The 20,690-nt window shown below is 36.2% G+C and overlaps 1 protein-coding gene across 1 annotated transcript in view; it reads right to left on the reverse strand.

Annotated features, from left to right (window-relative positions):
* Positions 1-2,617: 2,617 nt before the first annotated feature.
* PRKAR2B (protein kinase cAMP-dependent type II regulatory subunit beta) overlaps positions 2,618-20,690 on the reverse strand; it is a 75,823-nt gene continuing 57,750 nt past the window's right edge. The window contains exons 5-11 of the mRNA XM_014249087.2: positions 11,630-11,736; positions 10,198-10,351; positions 8,886-8,987; positions 8,233-8,307; positions 7,421-7,486; positions 7,156-7,294; positions 2,618-5,712 (exon numbers count right to left, since the gene is read on the reverse strand). Coding sequence (XP_014104562.2) covers positions 5,579-5,712; positions 7,156-7,294; positions 7,421-7,486; positions 8,233-8,307; positions 8,886-8,987; positions 10,198-10,351; positions 11,630-11,736 — 777 coding nt within the window. The 3' untranslated portion in view covers positions 2,618-5,578. The remainder of the gene's footprint in view (positions 5,713-7,155; positions 7,295-7,420; positions 7,487-8,232; positions 8,308-8,885; positions 8,988-10,197; positions 10,352-11,629; positions 11,737-20,690) is intronic.

Here is a 20,690-nt window from a genome sequence, read left to right on the forward strand (position 1 = left end):
AAGGCCATTCATGGCTAGCTGCAGTGGTGGATGGCTCTGTCCTTGTTCCTCCACTTCATGTCCTTAATCTCCTCACAGAAGATGCTCTTGGGAATGAAGAGCAAAGGAAAAGAAAACTTGTTGCTCCCAGGAAAGTTGTTTTCTCTTGAGTTCTAGAAAAGAAATTTCACTTGCCTCTTACAGTGACTCAAATTGGGGAGAAATAGAATAAATAACAGGGCAGGGATTATTTCTTTTTCCCTTCCAAGACAGGTCAGAAATCAATGAGAAATTTATTTCCTGTCATTATGGCACAGATTCCATTTTCAGCTAAACTTTTTTTATCTATAAAGATAGAGCAAGACTAAAATTTACAATAGTATTAGGAAAAAAACAAAGGCTTCACATATCACAAAACAAATCATAAGAGTGATAAATTTAAAAACTCCTCCATCCCAGCTCAAAGCTTGCAAAAAAACAAGTTAAGAAGAGATTACAGAAAAACTGTAGTTTTCCTCTATGCTGGTTGGTAAATCAAAATGCCAATGAGCATTTCTGGGCATTGGAATACAATCATCTGTACTGTATATGATTAACTTTAGAATAGCCCTTGTACAGTTTTTGCACAGGCCAATAGCTAATAATTTTCAGATACAGTTTGGGAACGACCATAGGCCAAGGACTGTTCTCAGTTGGCTATCTGTATATGTCCACCCCATATGGAAAGCCAAAAATAAAGCTTCCTAGACACCTTACAAATGAGCCCAGAGAAATACTGGTAAAGGTCATTCATTGCCTCAGTACTAGCAAATAGTCTCAGGCACATAAAATTTCCAATGATAGATAGAGCCATACAGATGCAGCCAAAAACCAGTGGTACAGTCTGGCTAAGGTTGCTTAGGATAGGAACACCACCTGACCCCACAAGGACAAAGCAACAAAGAGAAAAAGAACATAGAGCTTCTTGGTAAGTTGGATGGGTTTTTCTAGATAAGACATTTATCAGAACTGAGTTTCCAGCATCTTCAGACATGTGAGGGAGCAGGTCCTAAAGGGTCACTTGGATGTCAGGAAATTATTCATCCACAGAGACGGGCACAGAACATTATCCTTTCTCAAAACTTCATAGATGCTCAGCTGAAATAATTGAATACCTTCAAAGAAGACATGACAAAGTATTCATATCATGAATTATGCTATTTTTAGGCCGTCCTAATTTACCTCAGTAAGAAAAGGTTGAGTCAGCAGATAGTCTCCAAATGACCTAATGTCAGAGTTTTTATATGGTCTTGATTGGACAGCTTCATTTATGCAATAGTTTGGTCTTTGTCTTTCCCCTGTTCTGCCATACACAAAGAGGCCTCTACCAGTTCTCTGGAAGAAACACAACCCCACCCATTGTACTCACACAGCCATGGCAATGCCAGAACTGCACTCCAGCTCATTTTGATTTGCCATCAGAGAAGGGGCAGAGGTGGGACAAAGGGGATGAGGAGGGGAGAGTGGCTGCCTCCCCAACTAGACCAGTGTGTCCCAGCACAGACCCACCCAGTCCCTCCACTTGCCTTATATCTCCCTTCTGCCACTGGCTCTTCACCTGGCTGCCAGGAGAAAGATCATTTAGAGGGAGAGAAATGGTGTGAAGAGACAATGTTAAAATCTAATTTTCTTTGGGCTTTTCATACTCTATTAAGATTATTCAGCTTCCTTTCAATTCATGAAGTGAGAGTGTCCAGCCTGATAAGCATCTCTCTGAGCCAAAAAGTAGATTAAGAACTTGGAAACAGCCTTGGTATATATCTAAAGGAAATACAACTCTCAGAACGATTTGAATATGGTCCTAAATTTTGTGAGACAGACAACAGGACAAATCTGTACAGACTCAGCATACAATTCCTCCCTGGAGTAATATCTGAGAACTACAGACACAGGAAAGTATCTCAGAAACTGGAAAAATAAAAAAATAAAAAATACACACCTATAATTATCACATGTATGATTGGATAAAAAGAGCTTTGAATGAACATAAAAACTTTAGCAAGAACATGTAAGAATGTCTGTGCTGTGGTAAATTGACTTCCAGCAAAGCACCTTGTTCAGCTAACACTATCAGATGCAGTAAGCATCTGAAAAAAAGAAGCTAAAAATTGTCAGGAGGATAACCAGAAGATACTGATTTTGCACATGTGGGAACTCTTGATATTGAATAAACAATAATGTTTGTCATAGCAAGTGTGCCATGGATTACAGAATGGCACAATCATGACAACTGTCACAGAGTCACCTCACGGAAAGCTTAAAGCAACAAACATTTCAAGCAAAACAAAACCAAACCACCAAAACAACAAAAAAACCCCAAACTAAACCCACCATTCCAGCAAGAAGCACAATAGCCTTCACTGAATAGAAAAGACAACATGAGGGAAGAAGATGGAGTAATAGCGATTTAAGCTGTATATGGTTTCACAATACTCTTCAGAGGTTTGCCTCATGACTTCCACAGTTGGTCACTTCTGGACCTTAAACAGGAAATCCAGAAGGGAATGATTTCAGAAATGTTTATTTCAGACAAATTTAAATTAAATCTCATGAAACACAGCGTCATTTGACATTTAAAAAGCAGTACAATCAATGAAATCTTGCTCACCTCAGGGTTTGTGTCTCGTGATCAATTTTGGGGCTACAATCAGATTGTTTTCCCCATGGTTAAGGCATTTATAAAAAACATTTGCTGTCATTGTGGATTCTCTTCTGGTTAGTAAAACATATGAACCCATGAATGCCTCTCATACAGGATTTCTTTCAGGATTTTCTCTCTTCACTCTCAAGTGGGGCATATTATAAAAAAACTCAATAAAAATCTTTAATAACAAAAGCATCAGGAAGCTTAAGAACGGACACAGTCTAATAAGGTAAACCTGACACTGTGTTGTTTAAAATTATTAGCATTGTCTACTTTTTATTGAAAGGTCTGTAAAAAAAATCAGTAACTTGATATGATTTCATTCTTAGGATTAACATTCACCACATTTATGACATGAAGCCTAGCATGTTTGAAGTGTACATATGAAGAGAACCAGGAAAAAGAGGAAGGATATAATGATTTGGATGAAATTTGAAGAGTGATAACATGTTACTGTCAGTTCAGCCCCCCTGAATTTATCAACAAAGAAAATTGCAGAAATCATTCAGTGCTCAACAGCAACACAGTAAAACTGCTGCAACATGAAACTGTATTTTGGGACTCAGAAAACCCAGTCTCTGATTATCCTAAATTTGTTACTCCACAGCTTTTTCCCAGCTATAAACTACACGCAAATCATTAAATAAAGTAATTATGACAATTACTGCATCAACGTGTTGTCTGTTCTGAGTAGACAGAGCCTCCACATAATGCCATTTATGAAAATCAGCATGAAAGTGTTAAGAATTATGAATTTTTTTTAATAAATGAACATAAATAGGTCACTTGTAACTTTATGGTAATAGAATTAAAAGACAACAACAATATCAATAAATGTAGATTTTTATATATAAAAGTGTTGTTTATTGTAAGGAAACTTTAAATATAACCAACAATATTGAAAATATCATGACTGGCATTTATGGCCTTGATTGTAGTTTACTGCCATACAAGTAATTTCTAGCATTTTTCTTAATCACATTAAGCCAGTGCAAAATATAGGTAGCTTTTAGAGATTAAGCATACAGAATGACAAGAGTGTAGATTTTGGTCACCTGATATTTCCTTCTAGTATAACAGGCTTCTCTTTTTCCCATAAATCAAAAATACAAAGGCAAGTTTTCATATGTGCAATTATTCATACCAGGTTTCTAGGTAAAAAAAAATACATTTTTAAATTTTGTTCAGATTGTATTTTGTTAGGAAACTGATTTATAATTTATACCATATTATATGATATAAATTATATATTGTTATATAATCATAATTTCATATACATGTATGATTATATTAATTGTCAGAACATATCACTAACTGTAGCATAATGATTACATCAACATACAGAAATATATGGCATTAGAAAAGTCAGTATCTAAGAAGGAAAGATGTTACAATTCAGGTGTTTGAATCAGGGCACAAGCAGCCTTCCTACAACTCTTGCAGTGTCATTTTGGCAGAGCTGCCCATCGCCAGTATGCGCACTGGCTGTCCATGAACATCAACAGACAGGTCAGTAAGCAGGATTGAAATTGGACTGTGCCTGAAATTTCCAGTCACAGACCCTCGTAAGCAATGAGCCCTGTGCTCATAATTAAGATGATATTCTCTCTCCTCAGTCTCAGAAGGTATCCCATGCTATTATGGCTGAACACATTATTTCATGACGACCTACAGGTTTTTGAAAGCAAGACATGTTAGCTTTAATGACGACAGATGTGTGCAAAGCTTTGGAAGTACTGATCTTTCAAATTAAAAATATTTTTGCACTTCCTGTTAAGGATTTTCAAGGACAAGCTTAGTTTAGCATGGCTTTTGATATCAATCACTTGAGTAATTGACTCAGATCTTTGATAGCTAAGATTAGACTGCAGGAAGAGAGATATACAGAGATCATTTCACTTGAAACAGATTTTACAGTAAAAAAGGTGATATCTAAAAAAAAAATTGACTAGAGAACAAGCATAAATAGAGAAGACAAAATGCATAAATATAAAACAAGGGAGAAGGAAAACAATATAGGTTATTTATGATTAGGTAGAACATGACAATGACCCATGCCTTTGCTTTGAAAGCATTAAGGTAAATTTGTCAGCTGTCCTCACTCATGTACAGAATTCATGTAACTAATAAAAAAATGCAGTTTATTGCAAAAATATACAAGTCCTCTAAATTGCATAAGATATTACAATGTCGTGCTGAAACATGACATATTAAACAAAGAGGACTTTAAAACAAATTACGAAATGTTAAAAACCAGATTTGGGTCATGAGCGTTACACAAAACGCATTGTCATGCTTTATCTTATGATTAATCTTGTGATTCACTACATCTGTGATAAATGCAACATAAAATCATGACAACTGTAATAGTCAAAAAGTAATATCTACTGTATATCTTCTGTATTAATACATATAAACACTTTGTGTGCACTAATACTTTCAACATATCACATTCAAACTAACAGTCTTTCCAGAAAAGATGTAACCTTTTTGAAGAACAGAAGCTGGTTTAACAAGTTCATCACATATGGGTTTTTTTAAAAAATCTATTCTTTAAGGAAATGCTGTGTTCAAGGACTTGATTTTCAAAGGTACTGTGCTACTACAGGATGTCTTTGTATCAGATGGAACCATCAATTCTGAGCACTTTTAAAAATCAAGCCCTCAATTCACTGAATTGCTGTTTTCTTAACTAGTATTTCCACTGTCATAATTTAAAAAAAAAAACAACAAAACAAACAAAAACAAAAACAAAAGAACCACCCAACCAAGAGCAAACCAAACCAAAAAACCCCAATCCCATTCTTAAAATCACAGAAAATGCTTGGCATCTATAGGAAGAGAGACAATTTCTCAGTGGACTAACCACTACTGTGCTATATTCTCATAACAGATCTTGTTGCTCCAATGTTTAGTTCATGCACTGGTGTCAGCAATGTCCATGTTTGTTCCAAAAAGAGCAACGAGCTGCTCTTCATAGTTTGCAATGTTCCTTTTCAGAATTTCCATACAAGGTCCCAAAAGCCTTTCAAATGCCTGCACATCCATAACTAAGATAAAAAGGGAGAGAAAGAGAAAGAATATTATGTGCTCATCAATAACAGACACAAATCCTGGTAGTTATGATATTCCAGTGTAAGATTTTAAATGGCAACAGATACTATTGAGGCATGTACATTCTTCGCACAGGAGGGAACCACTTACCTTAGCAAAACCAAGATCAACCAACACACTGCTGTCTTGAAACTTTATAAATAAACTTGAACTTTCTCTGTTCCTTATTTTGAAAATATTTTCACAGTAAGTTATATGTTACCCAAGAGTTTGTGAAGAAGTCTGAAGGGGCCTGGATTTCTCCACAAAATAAACTTTTAAGACCCATGAGATTTCAAAAAGCCAAAAACCTTAAGTGAAGTTGTTGGCTGTATTTGGGCTCTAACAGCCTATTTCATTGCTCTTTTTACTTGCTTCCACCCAAAGTGAAAATGGTAGTGAATACTTATTTTCCCAGCAAATGTGCAAGAAGTTGAAGACAATAATTCAGAAGATGCAATGTCAGTGCACAGCCAATCAGAGTATTTTCTTTACCTGATCACATAATGTGATTCTCTATAGTTCCAACCAATAGGCCAGGAAGGAAACTTCATATACTCCCAACTTGCTGGCCAGTAATATCTTGTCTCTTGAGAAATGTTCAAGATCTCTTTTGTTTGGGAAGTGCCAGAGATGCTTGTTATTCAGCCAAAAATGGATAATAACACTCTTCCTCACCACTGCCTCTTATTCTTTCTTATCTGCCGTATCTTTGATCTCTACTGCCTGATCATCTCTGTGTGTTTCGAGTTTGGAATTATAAAAAATAGAGAAACTTTTTGGTTACTGACTTTGTCATCAAATGGTTATGCAGGAATGCCAAATCTATCTTTGCAGTTTACAGTTTTCCTGTAATTAGGAGCTAAACATCAGACCACGAAAAGCAATGGATGTGAAGGGTTGTCTATGAGCACAACTCCTACAGTCTTCACTCTTCCTGTGCCTGAGACTACAGTGTGATGGGATGACTAAATTAACAGCTAGTGAAGACAAAAGAATTTGTTAAAACCTTAAGTCATGGGGATAAAAAGGCACAGAATTTTTAACAGAATTATTTCTTAGATGAGTCAGTCTACTGAGAGAAGAAACACCTCGCCTTTCTGCAGAGTATTAGACATTTATCTGATAGCTATAAGCATTTTGCAGCAATACTCTGTACTGGCCTAAAACAATTTTTACTTCCATACAATAAGAGAAATGTTGGAGAAATTGTGTGTAATAGTATTTATCAATTGTAAGTAATTTTTGCAGATAAATAACGTAAATAGTAATGCACAATACTAGGTGATTACTGAAACAGCCTTAAATCTTATATTCTGGAGAAAGAAAGAATCACAGTAAAACCAACCAAATAGATTACATATACTTTATATTAGATATAAAATAGTATTGACTAATACCTAAACATTTGACAGTGCCAAGAGCAAATGCAGAAGCAGCTCGGGGTTTGTTAGTTACAAGAGCAAGTTCTCCAAAATACTGTCCTCTTGAGCATCGAGCTATTTCTACTGCTCCATTCTCTTCTAGATCTTGTTTACCCTGAAATACCATGTAAAAAAGAAAGATAAAATATTAGAGGAAATATTTGCCAAAGTCAGGATTTCATAAGTGAAGTTAGTGACAATGGCAAAAAAAAAAAAAAGTTGTTGTTTTAGGGATGTTTACCTTCCTTGTCATTATAATCCTTACTTCTCCAGATTCCACAATAAAGAAAGAATCAGCCAAGTCACCCTGCACAAGAAAAAAAATAAAGTGAGTAAAAAAAGTGTAAAATTTCTCTTTTAGTTTCATGGTAACACCAAAATATTTGTAACCAGTGCCTTGAAGCTCCTCTTTTTGATACCTGCTGCAAAATAAATCACTTTTAATTTGAAAACCATACTCTAGACACATAACCTTCAAAACATCTATACAGAACTGACAGCAAGGCCTCTTCATGAAAAGACATAGCTGACTATGACTTACACGAAAAGCAGAGAAAACCAACATTGTGGAAGATTTTTAGGATCCTTACTACCATTTATCCACTGCTGTGTTCCTCCCAAATTATTTCTCTTAGCAAGTTTCCAGTATAACAAGCCTCCAGGGGCTATGTGAAAACCACTAATTGTCCTGCAGCAAGACAATCACAGTTGCCTATCCCAAAGAGTATACGTCTGTCTTCTTGAAAAGTTGACCGTATTTTAACTTGAGTCTTCAGTGCTCCTCCTTGGAAGTACATTTATAAAGTTTGAATTTCTAAGTATACTAAAAATGTTGACTTTTTTATTTATACCAACAAAGAGGGTTGGTCTTGAAAGTATCATAAGTGAAAAGTGAACTTTTGCAACAAAATAACCACCTCTTACATTTAAGATTCATAGATTTTTTTTTATATGAGAAAGAAAAATAAGGTTTAAAAGCATGCATTGTCTGTAAATAACATGATTACTGTTATCTGTTATGAAAGAAAAACTAAAACTGGGAAGAAACTGTACCTGAGCAATGATTTGTTCTCCATCTTTGTACACTTTGGTACCAATCACATCAACCACTTTTAAACGCTCAGATACCTTCATTTAAAAAAAAAAAAGTAAGAAATATTTGGTTAACATTATGATAGTATATATTTAGAAAGCCCTTTGATATTTCTTTTTGTGAATCTTTGCACAGCATAGTGTATCTTTATTTTTCTGGTTTGATTACCATTAAAAAAAGAACTGCTGAATAGTGTTCCAGAGGGTATATTACAGTTTTAACAGCTATTCTGATAAGCTTCCATTTTTGTTAGAAGCCTTCAAAAATTATGCTCAGAAAAGCACACATGTAAAAATATATGGAAAAATATAGCTGATAGATGAAAATAATTTTCAATTCCCTGAGTCATTGTTTAATTTTGTTGGCTAATATGTAGTAAAACTAAGCTTCGGGAAACTGAAAGTAAAGTTAATTTATGTTTTAAAATGTAATATGAATAATAATAATTTATTCCAAATTTTAAAAAAACCTAAAATGTAGTTTTTCTCTGAAAAAAAAGTATGCAAACTTCTATTGTGGAGACACTTTGAATGCCAAATTAAAAGTCCTCAAGAGCAGAATCTTATCAGGTACCTCCAACACAGCCATTAAAATAATGCAATAGAAATCTTACTTCTAAAGATTTAAGGAATGGCAATGACTCAATAAAACTTTCATACATTCTTCTCTTTTTGGCATTGTTTTTTACAATGATTCTTCGGAATGTTACCCTATCCTGTAAACACAAAGAGAGAAAGAGATTTTATTAACTGAAAATATGTGCTAGAAAATACTTTAGAACTGGCTGTATATTATCAAATTACCAAGTTTTAGTCACTCAGTGTAGCTGTCAACCAAGCTGGCTTTTCTCTCCCTACTGTCAGTTGAGAAAGATTCCTCTAGAGGTCAATCAGGAGTTCCTAAAGTTAACCTGAAAATCGCTATCAAAATCCCTGCAGGGTACATACCAAGCTCATGCACAGAGGGCAGAGTTTACAGCAGTAAACACACAGTGGGTAATTTAGGAGATTTAAGAGATCCTCAGTATTTAAATGTTTCATTTACAAAGTTTATTCATTACCCTGAGGTCCCATACAAATTGATATGTACTCAAAGAGGCTTTTAGGGTTTTGTAGAAACCAAAATATATGAGTCTGGGTCTTAGGTCACAGTCCACTTACTGCTGTTTCAGCAGAACAAGGCTGCCCTAAACAGCCCCGATGGACATTCCTTAGGATTTGACCATGAAAGTGAACCAGACAGATGGAAAAACTACACATATGGTGTTTTCTTCTCTTAATTTTGTGTGGCTGTGCCCTGGTGACAGGCAGAGGGAAAATGCACTGCAAGCCTTCACTGCCACAGGGGGCACTTAGTGGCCAACACAACACAATTTAATTTAAAGCCATTCTTACAGTGTCCTAAACAATCCCAAAAGTCACATGGATTAAGCTGGTGAACAACCACGTTTCATTTCAATCCTGGGATCAGTCATTAGATCAATATGTACATCTTGAAGATGATGGCCATCTCAGCTTACTTTCGGGGTAAACTCAATTACTCAATTACTCTTGTCAGAGATCATTGTCAGGTAGTATAACACTAGTAAATAACCTCATATTGGAATTTTACTCTGGAAACAAAGGCATTTCCAATCAAGGTATAGGGAAAAAAATTAATATGCAATTATCAGTGGTTTTCAAATTGGGAAATTGCAATTATTTTTTTTTTTTTTTTTTTTAAATCAGTGTTTTATTAAACTTTGGATTTTCATCTGTGGATTCTGGAAAAAGATAGCATTGTGTTGGTATTTATCAGGATTTCTAGAATTAAACTTTCTAAAATCATATATATATATATATATTTAATGCTGATATAGCATGCCAGTGAAATCTATATAAAATATATCTTTTTAAAAAATAGCTTAAAAGAAGTACTCTACTTACCAAACCCCAGATGGAACCAGGAGAGGTAGCTATAATTGTAGCTGCTCTGGGTGTATTGTACATTAAGGCCAACTCACCAAAACATCCTCGGTTATCATAGGTTCCAACACATCTCCCAACACCATCACATTTTACATAAATATCATATGTACCTCTGTTAATAAAATATATAAATACAATGAGTAGAATCCAGCCCTGGCCTTTGCTAAGCAGCCTCTCACTGTATTTTTTATACCATGAATTACAAAAATAAAGTATTTGAAAAACACATTTGCTTGCTTAAATGGTATTAAACACCTTGTAAAGTCATCTCAATGACTTCTATAAATAATAAAAGTGGTCCCTCTTTAAAGGGAAAAATAGGGTTATTAGTTTTTACATTAACTCAGTTTAAAGATAGAATGGATGTACAGTGATCTATTTATCACCAGAAGTTATTAAAAATTAAGATCTAACTTAGAATCTGTTTCTTAATTTCATTGTAACCAAACTAAACACAAATGTCAAGTCTTTGCAAAAATTACTATGATAGGATCACTGAAATAATTATACAAGTTATTTAATATTTTAAATATTTTACAGTAGTAATTTCTAATGAAACAACAGAGATGCAGGAAACAGAGAGAATGTATCTGAAAAGAAGCTTAAGATCATGAAATACATATATCATTATATGCATTTTCCTAATATATTGTGCATTTCTTCTCTCCATCGTTAATTTAATAACTTTTTTTCCCCTCGGGAATGCAGTACAATTTGATATCTTGTAAAACATGAAGTTGCCAAGCCCATTGATGCTGAGCCATCATTTTCTTCTGTGTTGAATATTTTTATGGTGTGCATTGATAAATCATATGAATGTAATGCAAAAATCTGTGCAGTTCTTTCATTGGTAAGGGACAAAGAGGTGATACCCTACACCTAAAAACAGAAAGGCTGACAGGATATTGTAAAGTCCCTGCAGCCTTTTTCATTACCAGATGACAAGTGGTAACCTCACAAGGCTGAAAAATATCATCTTTCCAGCACAGAATCTGGACACGCTTTTATGATCATCTGATTTAATATTTCAGTTAGAAGGGACCTAAAACAATCCCTTTGTTCACCTACCTGACCATTTCAGGGCTGCCAAAAACTGGAAGAATTTTATTAAAATAATTGTCCCAATGCCCCTTAAACACTGACAGGCTTGGGGCATCGACCTCTAGGAAGCCTTTTTCAGTGCTTGACCACTTATTTGGTAAAGAAATGCTTCCTAATGTCAAGCCTGAACCTCTCCTGGCACAGCTTTGAAAGATTCCCATGAGTCCTGTCACTGAATACCAAGAGAAAAGCTGTAATGTAAGCATTAAATACAAGTGCACAGAATACAGACTTTTCTCAATGGACTTTTGCATAGCACTTTGTGCTATAGTAAGACACAGCAATTCACCTGTCAATGACGTAGAAGTTGTCACCATCATCCCCTTGATCAATTACATGTTCCCCTCCTTCAACCATCTTTTCAAACATCGCATCTAACACCTGAGACATCTGTTCCTGTTTAAAAGAACACAAAGACAAGAAATTATCATCTGCTTCTAAAATTTTACTCTTTGAATTAACTAAATGGTCAGCTTCCCAATATGCAGACAAAAAATGTTAATGGTGGAAAATATTCATGTTACAGAAATGCATGGATCAATAATAGAAAGACAGTTCTATTTAGTATTCAGTGTTAGATTTTCCTCTTCAAGTGTTCAGAGCACAGCTTCCCACTTGTCACTGCAAATGACAAAATAGATCTTCTTTGCAACATAAATTGCTCATGACCATCCAAAGACAGAATTTCAGCCTTCACAGCTGAGTAACTTTATACCCATAGAAAAAAAACCAAAAACCTATATCCATTATTCTAAATGATGCATTTACCTGCTTTTGTCTTTAGAACTTCCTTACAGAATTTAGTTTCACAAAATGATTGTGAAGGATTTTGAAAGTCTAAGTTATACAATGCCTGCAGAATGTTGGGCCAGATGTAACCGTAAAGGTCAGCAATGCTTTGCCTCAGCAAGTAAATACTGGATTCTTTGGGAAGTAGGAATTTACACACGGCTACAAAACTACTTTGTTGACAGAGAAATGTTAACAGACTAACAAAATGTGATCATTTGAATTACAACTGTCTAATAAAAAAAAAAAAAAGCACTAGTTACTTAATTTGTCTTATTTGATGTAAATTTGACTATTCACATCTAAAACACCCAAATACAGCTCATTGTGGATTAAGAATCCTAAAAAGATAACTGAACAATTTAAATTGTATATTTGGTTTATCCTGCAATATGCCTAAAATTCTATACTTCTTGAAACTTACTAAGTATGTATCATACTGGAACAAGCAGATTCAAATGAAAACCATGATAGAAAAAGCCTGTAGATATGCATTTTGCAATGGTTCAATTCACAGCATTTCCAGCCACTGAAAGACGGATGGCATTTGCTTTTCCAAAGAACACCAGTCTAAGTCAGTCATTTAGAGTCCTCCTGCAGCCCATGGGCAGAGATAACCATACAACATAGCTCAGAATGATTCTCCAGAGATTTCCCTTTCTTTCCTCTGAGGATAGAGAGATCTGCTGTAACTCCCAGTCATGCACAATTTTTAGACAGATAAATTAGTTGTAATGAATTCTATCCTTATGCTGCTGAATTTTTTACTTCGTGAAATATTTTAAAAATACCAGCAGTACCATGCTATCCAAGCTTTTTTGAAACGTGGAAGCTAAATAGAAATTTTCCTTCACAGAGTTGGTTGTGTGTGGACACAAAGAACAGAATGGCAATATCCATCCTTAGTACAGTTGATCATGATAAAGTACAGGGAGACATCATGCAGCCCTCCTAGGCCAGCAAAGAATCATTTAACTGTGTGTCTACTTAGTACCTTTGTGGCTACAGACAGGTATGTATTTGAAAAATGATGGATCATTTCAGATATCAGTGAATGTGTTATAGGTCATTTCAGAGAAAGAAAAGTGTGAGTGGGTGCCATTGGGAGAGACTGAAAATTATGTACAGGGGTTACCTTTTAAAAGCTTCCATGCTTGAATGAATAGGTAATATTATTTCATTCTTTTCAGTCCTCTCTATGTAAACAAAAAGAAATTCCTACAGAATCTGCAAAACTGACCTATCAACTTGTCTAAGGCACTTGAAGCAACACTTTCTCTTCCTCTGGCTTTACATCTGAATTGGCAAAGTGGCTCCCCAACCAACAGCCCTTGTCTGCCTTTTGAAAACAAGTGACAACATACAGAATGCTCCCCACTTCATGGGAGGCTAGCCCCAGAACTTAAAATACTTCTAAGACATCTTGGGAAAAAAGATTAAACTAAAAAGATGGTTATTTCCTGTAATGGAGGAATAAAACATATAGTTCTTTATTCTATGTCCTTCATCTTGGATTTCTGGTTAAAACATTATCAATTATAACTATGAATCAAGCTCACCAAACCACAACTTTTCCAATATGTAATATCTACAAATTTTTAATGCAACAGAGTGGAATTCACAAATCCAATTCCCTTTTAAAAATGTCTAAAATATTTTAAGGTATTTAATACATCTGTGAGCAGTCTATTAATTACTGAAGCACTGCACATTTCTTTTAACTTCCTAAATAAACTGCAACTAACTTAAAGGCAAGTGGTCCCTTTTCTAAAATTTTCCACTTTAAATTAAGACAAAGCGTGCTGTAATAAACAAACCAGGAACATGGTTTTTGCTTTTACATGACAATTACATAACTTGCTTGCCCAGTTTGCTCTATGTGAGTCCTCTGGAATCTCTGCCTGACTGAGGCTCAATTTACTGGCACCCTCTATTATTATTTTGAAAAGATAAAGATAGGTAATTTTAGAATTTAAAAGCAGATCTGTTTCATAAACAGAATTAATTCTAGTATTTTGTAATACAGTCTAAATGCTTTTCTTCCTTAAAGCAGTTCTACCTTCAAAAATACATGTAAAATGAAAACAGGATGAGGGGGGTTTTTGTGGCTGACTGGCCTGTAGTTCCCTGTGTCTTTTTCATTTCCTTTTTTCAAAATGGGGGTTATGTTTCCCCTTTTCAAATCACTGGACTGCCATGATTTCTCAAATAAGATGGGTAGTGGGCTTAGCCACATCCTTGGACAGTTCCCTCGAGACCCATGGATGTAACTCGCCAGGTTCCATGGACTTACGCTCCTTCAGTTTCCTTAGATGTTCTTAAACCCAGCTGGGGTCATTCTACAACAGGTGGTTCTTCATTCTCCCCATCCCTGCTTTCACCCTCTGCAACTTGGGCAGTGTGGCTGCAGCACTTGCTGGTGAAGACTGAAGCAAAAAAGTCATAGAATACCTGAGCCTTCTCCATGTCCTGGGTAACCAGGTCTCCTGGACCCTTCCTGAGAGGATCCACATTTTTCTTAGTCTGTTTTTTATCACTGACATACCTAAAGAAGCTTTTTTTTTTGTTACCCTGAATGTCCTTGGCCAGATTTACTTCTGTCTGTGCATTAATGAACTTCCTAACATAACACCGTAACATTTTCCAGCATGATACCACTTCTTGCTGGCTCCTCTATCACTTGGAGAAGGATGTTAATGCATTCCAAGAATCCCCTGGAAAGCCTGCATTGTCCCTCTGACAGATATCAGGAGTGGTTGAAGTCCCCCATGAGGATGAGGAACTGTGAATGTTCTCCAATCTGCTCCAATCTGTCTGTAGAGGACCTCATGCTCAGCTTTCCTGGTTGGGCAGCTGTAGCAGACCTCCACTGTGATGGCACCTGTCCCTGCCCTCCCTTTAATCCTGACCCACAGGCTCTCGGTCAGCTCCTCATCTATCCCCAGGTGGAGCTACATGCACACTAGCTGATCATTGATACAGAAGGCAACACCACCTACTCAACTCTTCTTCCTGTCCTTCCTAAAGATCCTGTATCCTTCCATCTCAGTGGAGTCATAGGAATTGTCCCACCGTGCTCCCGTGATGCCAAAAAGACCTGCATTAGTAAGGTGTGTGGAAGCCTGTTGCATTGCTATTCCACATCAGAAATGCACAGAATGTTGTGTATGTTTACAATTGCTTACAAAAGACATGATGAGATTTAGAAGAACAAAGCCCCAGACAGCAATGATAACTGGTTTACCAAGGACATCCTCTTGACACAGTGTGTGATTCCATCCCTCTTGCCAGGTCAAGTGAAAAACTACAACTAAACACTCACGGCTCCCCTCTGGTAGACTTTCTATCACAAACTACAGATGCACGTTGCTTTGCTTGAAATAGGATGTTAACCTCAATTTCTCTCAAGTCAACAAAACAAACATGGTAATCACATCTCAACAAAATGTCTTGACAAAAATTAGATAATAGATATTAAGTATAATTAAAATGAGATTTTTTTTATTGTTTTTTTAGTATACATCTCACACAGATTAAAAATCTAGTCCCTTGTATATCTTTGCGAGACATTTAGTCAAGAGAGCTGGTAGACTATGGCATGTTCTTCCTAGATGCCAAAGGTTCTTTTAACTGCCAAACTACCAAATACTTTGCTACTGCTGTGCCAGGTATGTCTCTTTTTAATCTCAGTTTATAAATTTACTGTGAGCTACTTTGTAAAAGAAAAAAGGATGAAGTTCTCCTTTCTAAACTCAAACACTGGGGTTTTCAAGAAGCATCAATGTTTAAACTGATTGTTGTTTGACAAAATGTTACCTGAATCAATAAAGGCACTCTAGATAAAATGGAAAGTGGGATGTGATCATCACTGGTAGTCATGACAATGACAAATGTAGAAAGTAACTTCTGAAAATTTTCCTTCCTGACTTTCAGTAAACATGTTCAGGAGATAGAAGGCATAGCTACATTTTTAAAGTTAAAATGATGTGGCATCTAACAGCAATCTGAGACAATCCTAATCTGGAATTTGACAGGAGCTGGTAAAATGCAGCTATCAAACTGCATGCATTAGACCTCTAAAGTAATAAGTAACTAATAAAGTAACAAGTAACTACTACCATCCTATGTTGGGATTATATATGCTTGGGAATCCCACAAAAGGATGAGTGTGCTGCTGGAGTGCTCCCCAGTAGACAGGAAATCTCAGTTAATTTCTTTTATAGATCCAAGACAGCCTGCAGTGGGCAGAAGATTTCCTTGCACTTTAGCAAAATAGTAGCAACAAGACTTGCCTATCTCATATGACTTCTAAAAACATTAAAAGATTATCATGCGAACTAAGTTAATTCACAGTTCTTCTACTGTCCCTGAGTTCATAAAACGAGGCCCAGAAAAAATGGCATCCTGGTGGCCACCTTGTCCTCACTTTGTGCAATTTGAAATATCAACAAATTAATATTGAACATGATATTAATAAGTCAGTGAAGCAGACAATACCAGAAAAGGAAGGGGGCTGGGTGTGGGGAGGGTAAGAGAGGTAGAAAATGTTAGCAAAACATAGGCAAGGACACTGTGGGAAAAAAAGGACTTCTTATATCAACAACTCTTAACCTTGTAGAGGAAGATAAATTACAGAATTCACATCTACACCTCTCCACATTTGTTTTTCAAAACAAAAACATGCACATATACTCCAGGGGAACTCTGATAAAAATGTTAGCAGCAATATTGATTAAATTAAAAATATTTAGTTCCCTTGTGTTATATCCACTTGAAAACTAATGAAAATGCATTAATTTCCTCACCATCAAGGACCCTAATTTGTATTTCAATGTACAATCAGTATTTTCAAGTAATAGTATTTTCCTTGAGAATACATCTTAACCTTCTTCCACACAGTTACATGCTCCATTGCCCTTCTTTGGAAGGGCACCTCAATGTCATCACCTTTGTGTCATCAGAGGGCAGAGTATTAACATGTTCAGGCATTCTGGGTTCAGTTATATCTAATATACACACATTTTATATATGTATAAATGTGTATATATCTGTGTGTGTATGTGTACATGTAGGTATGTATGGGCGGTGGGGAGGTGCGGTGTATATTCCCATTAATTGATCCAAAAATCTGTAGTTCTAATTCTTCACCAAAATTCTTAAGAAGCTAAGAGTAACATGAGACTCTTCCGTTACTGGTTTCAAGAAATGATTTGGCCTTAAGTATAAGATTCCATTATTCATAAAACAGTTACATTATGTTCTCTTTCATCTTCCTTCAAGTTAATCAATTCTAATTGATTCATCAATATTTGTGCTCTCTTATACTAATTCTCCAGGTACATAAGTGGCAATATGCCCAGAAATTGCTCTTGCATATTTGTGAACAATATGTATAATTTATTACTTTTTAGAAAAGGGTCAAGACCTATTTTATATATTCTGTGCAAGCATTAGCAGGGCAAAGCTCTCCAATATTAAACTTCTCTAAAAGAGAATAGATGGTCTAACACACTGCTTGTGAATTTTTGCCAAAGAAAGGATTCAGACTTTAAGTGCAAGGGCACAGCTCAGCTTTCACGGTACCAGCCCTTTGAGCCAGCCTCTTGCTCTGATAAAAGGTTCATCAGGTTTTTTTAACTGCTGCCCTATGGGCCATAATTTCCAAACTAAATAGCTTGTTGTTAATCACCCCATCACATTTTCCTCTTAAGAGACAAAACCAAAAGAACAAATCTGAATTGTAAAAAGAAAGTGTAGAATGCTTCCTTGGCCAGTAGATGAGCTGCTGCTGCTATTTTCCTGGTGATAAAACAGTTGTTAGGCTGAACAGAGAGAAAGTTCAGAGATAACAACTTCAGGCTTATCCTCTGTAAGGGCTGAAGACGTTTGGTCATCTTGTTTTCTCCTAGCTGGCTTACCCAAAGTGAAAGTGGAAGCTTCAGAGCCCACTGGAGTAACCTCCAGCACCTGGAGCACAAAGGAGGGTGTCTGGTAGCATGTTTTGTGTGTGCAGGTAGAGTAACCAGCCTGGCACATCATGCCAACCCTGGGAGCAAAACAGTAATATTAGGGCTTCTGGCAAGGGGAAAGCCAGACTGAGAAGGACAATAAACAGTACTCTATGAGGAAGAGGTTTTCCTGGGAAAGAGAACAGGAACAGGTGTGTTAGAAGAGGAATGAGTTAATCTAATATAGCATGGGAAGAAGAAAACAAACATCTGAATAGACCTGTCTCCTGATTCTTTCCTCATCTGGTCCTCCAAAAAGTAACTAAGTACCTCTGCAAAGCCTCCTTCCCTATCTTGTTGCAAATGCATGTTTCAATTCATATTCTTCTCTTGAAGTAATTTTTCCAGAACTGTAACACGTTAGGTAAAACTGGTATTGAGTGACAGCAACTAGATGGCAAATGATTAAGCCCCCAGAAAGGCAAAAATATTGCTAAAATCTCAATTATTTAAAAGTATTTTTAATTTAAGGGAGTTAACTAAGGAATACATTGCTGAACTCACATTCACTGACCCTTCACATCCTCATCAATCTACAAAGTTAAAGAAAGTTTCCATAAAATTCAAGAAACTTCACAGACTTTAAACTGTAAGAGCTGGGCTTTAAAACATAAGAATGTTGCTCAGGAAAATCTATGAGAGCTGGTGTTTCTTTACATTATTATATTTTTAATCACAGACAATATGTGAAATATTGATATTTATATATATGTGCAAATTTACTTATCTGATATTAAAAAACTACTGTAGTTAAACAAGGGCTCAAGACAGTGTTGTGTGTGTGTATAGCAAGTCCTAAATTGTCTCAATGTCTGAAGGTTATCTTTTTCTCCTCTCCCATTTAGCTTTAGATTCAAATGGCTCTGCTGGGCTGCTGGGTTTTAATTTTATGTGATGGCTCCTGTCATGTCAAATGGCCTCTTTAATTAACACACTGAGCAGAGAACTGTAAGTCACTCCTAACTACTGCAACTTCTCCTTCAGCTTTAGTGATAGCCTTATCTTATCCTTCCATTCAAATTAAAATACAGTGTGTGAGGGTGGGATAAAGTGTAAAAAAAAGGTGGACTTCACTGAGCATCATGTACTGAATGGAATTCTGATTGCACTATAAGACATGTTATTCTGTATTTGAAAATGGTATTTGACACACTCTAAAAGGCCATCGGGGAAAAGCCATTAAGCCCTTTACATTGTCTGTTCCCCTCTAACTGACCTTTGAAATGGTGACTTTCGTACACAGAACTACAGCAGAAAGAAGCTGAAGTTCAATACAAGGAAAAAAACAACCAAAAAACACAACAGTGGGGGCAGGAGATGCTATCAATACAAAACTTGACTTTTGTTCCAGAGACTTGAGCTTTGGCAGCAGAAGATATTCTCTCTCTTCAAGATGAATAAGGTTTTTGCTAATACACCACTCTCTAAACTGAAGCATCTCTCATGAAGAGGGAGAGGTGAGGAAGAGAGCTGGCACAGGAATATTTAATTACTGCAACTACAGTGGCAGAGCCCTTGAGTCGCTGCTTAGAAGCAGAACAAGGAGGAGTGGGAGAAGTTCCCCAGGGACTACAGATCCTGGTTCTACAGAAGGAACAAACCAGACTTAAGAAGGCTACATTTTAATATCTTTGCTCTCTTCAGAGCTCAGTAGTTTTCCAGTGCCTTCTTTTATGAATAAAATTATTGTAATGAAAAACTCCCTTTCAAAAATTATTTTATTCAACTTTCCAGAATGCTGCCTGTAAAGGATTTCAGGAAGGAGAAAGTGTTCTTAATCCACTGGACAATCTGAGCAAAAGGGGGTGAACAAGACTTGGGAGATCCCCAGAGCACATTTCAAGGCTTTGGATTGCACACCTCGACAAAGGGAGAACTCAGCTGAGAATTCTTCTGCTAAACACCTGGAACAGATTGTGGGAACTATTAGCAATTACAAGTAACTGAGTCAAAAGAAGAATTGAAAAAAAATAGTTCAAAACACCAGTATCGAGACATCAAGCACAGTCCTGAGAAGAGCTTCATAAACAGAGGAAATAATCCTTCAGTATTCCTTGGAAGAATCCATCCTTGGAGAAAGTACATCAAGCACCCACAATGGAGCAATTTAATGCTCTATGTCTACACAACATTACAATATAGCCAAGAAACCCCTGTCCTGCAGACCAAGTGGCTGATGACTATTGAGACACGAGATCTAGCTCTCACTGTAATGCAAAGCAAACCCCATCCAGAGTATTGATACTGTAAGCACTATTAACATCACAGCAGGTTCTAGGAGCACACAATAATCCATTGTGTTCATGGGGGCTCATAAGAGAGAAATGCTCAGAGCTTAACCAAGAGGAATCTGCCAAAATGCCATTGGCAGGCTAATGTAATGATAGTCCAGCCAAGTGGAAGCCAAGACACACCAACAATAAGGAAAACATATAATAAAGCAATTTCATATCCAGAGCAGATGCCCACAAATTACTTTGATTCCATGAAGCTACTCAGAAAAATAATTCAGGAGCAGAAGGGTAAATGTGTGCATGGCTTTAGCTTGAGCAA

This window comes from Pseudopodoces humilis, chromosome 5, assembly GCF_049639895.1.
Source record: "Pseudopodoces humilis isolate 2021_Gansu_Grassland_sample_001 chromosome 5, ASM4963989v1, whole genome shotgun sequence".
Lineage (NCBI taxonomy): Eukaryota > Metazoa > Chordata > Aves > Passeriformes > Paridae > Pseudopodoces > Pseudopodoces humilis.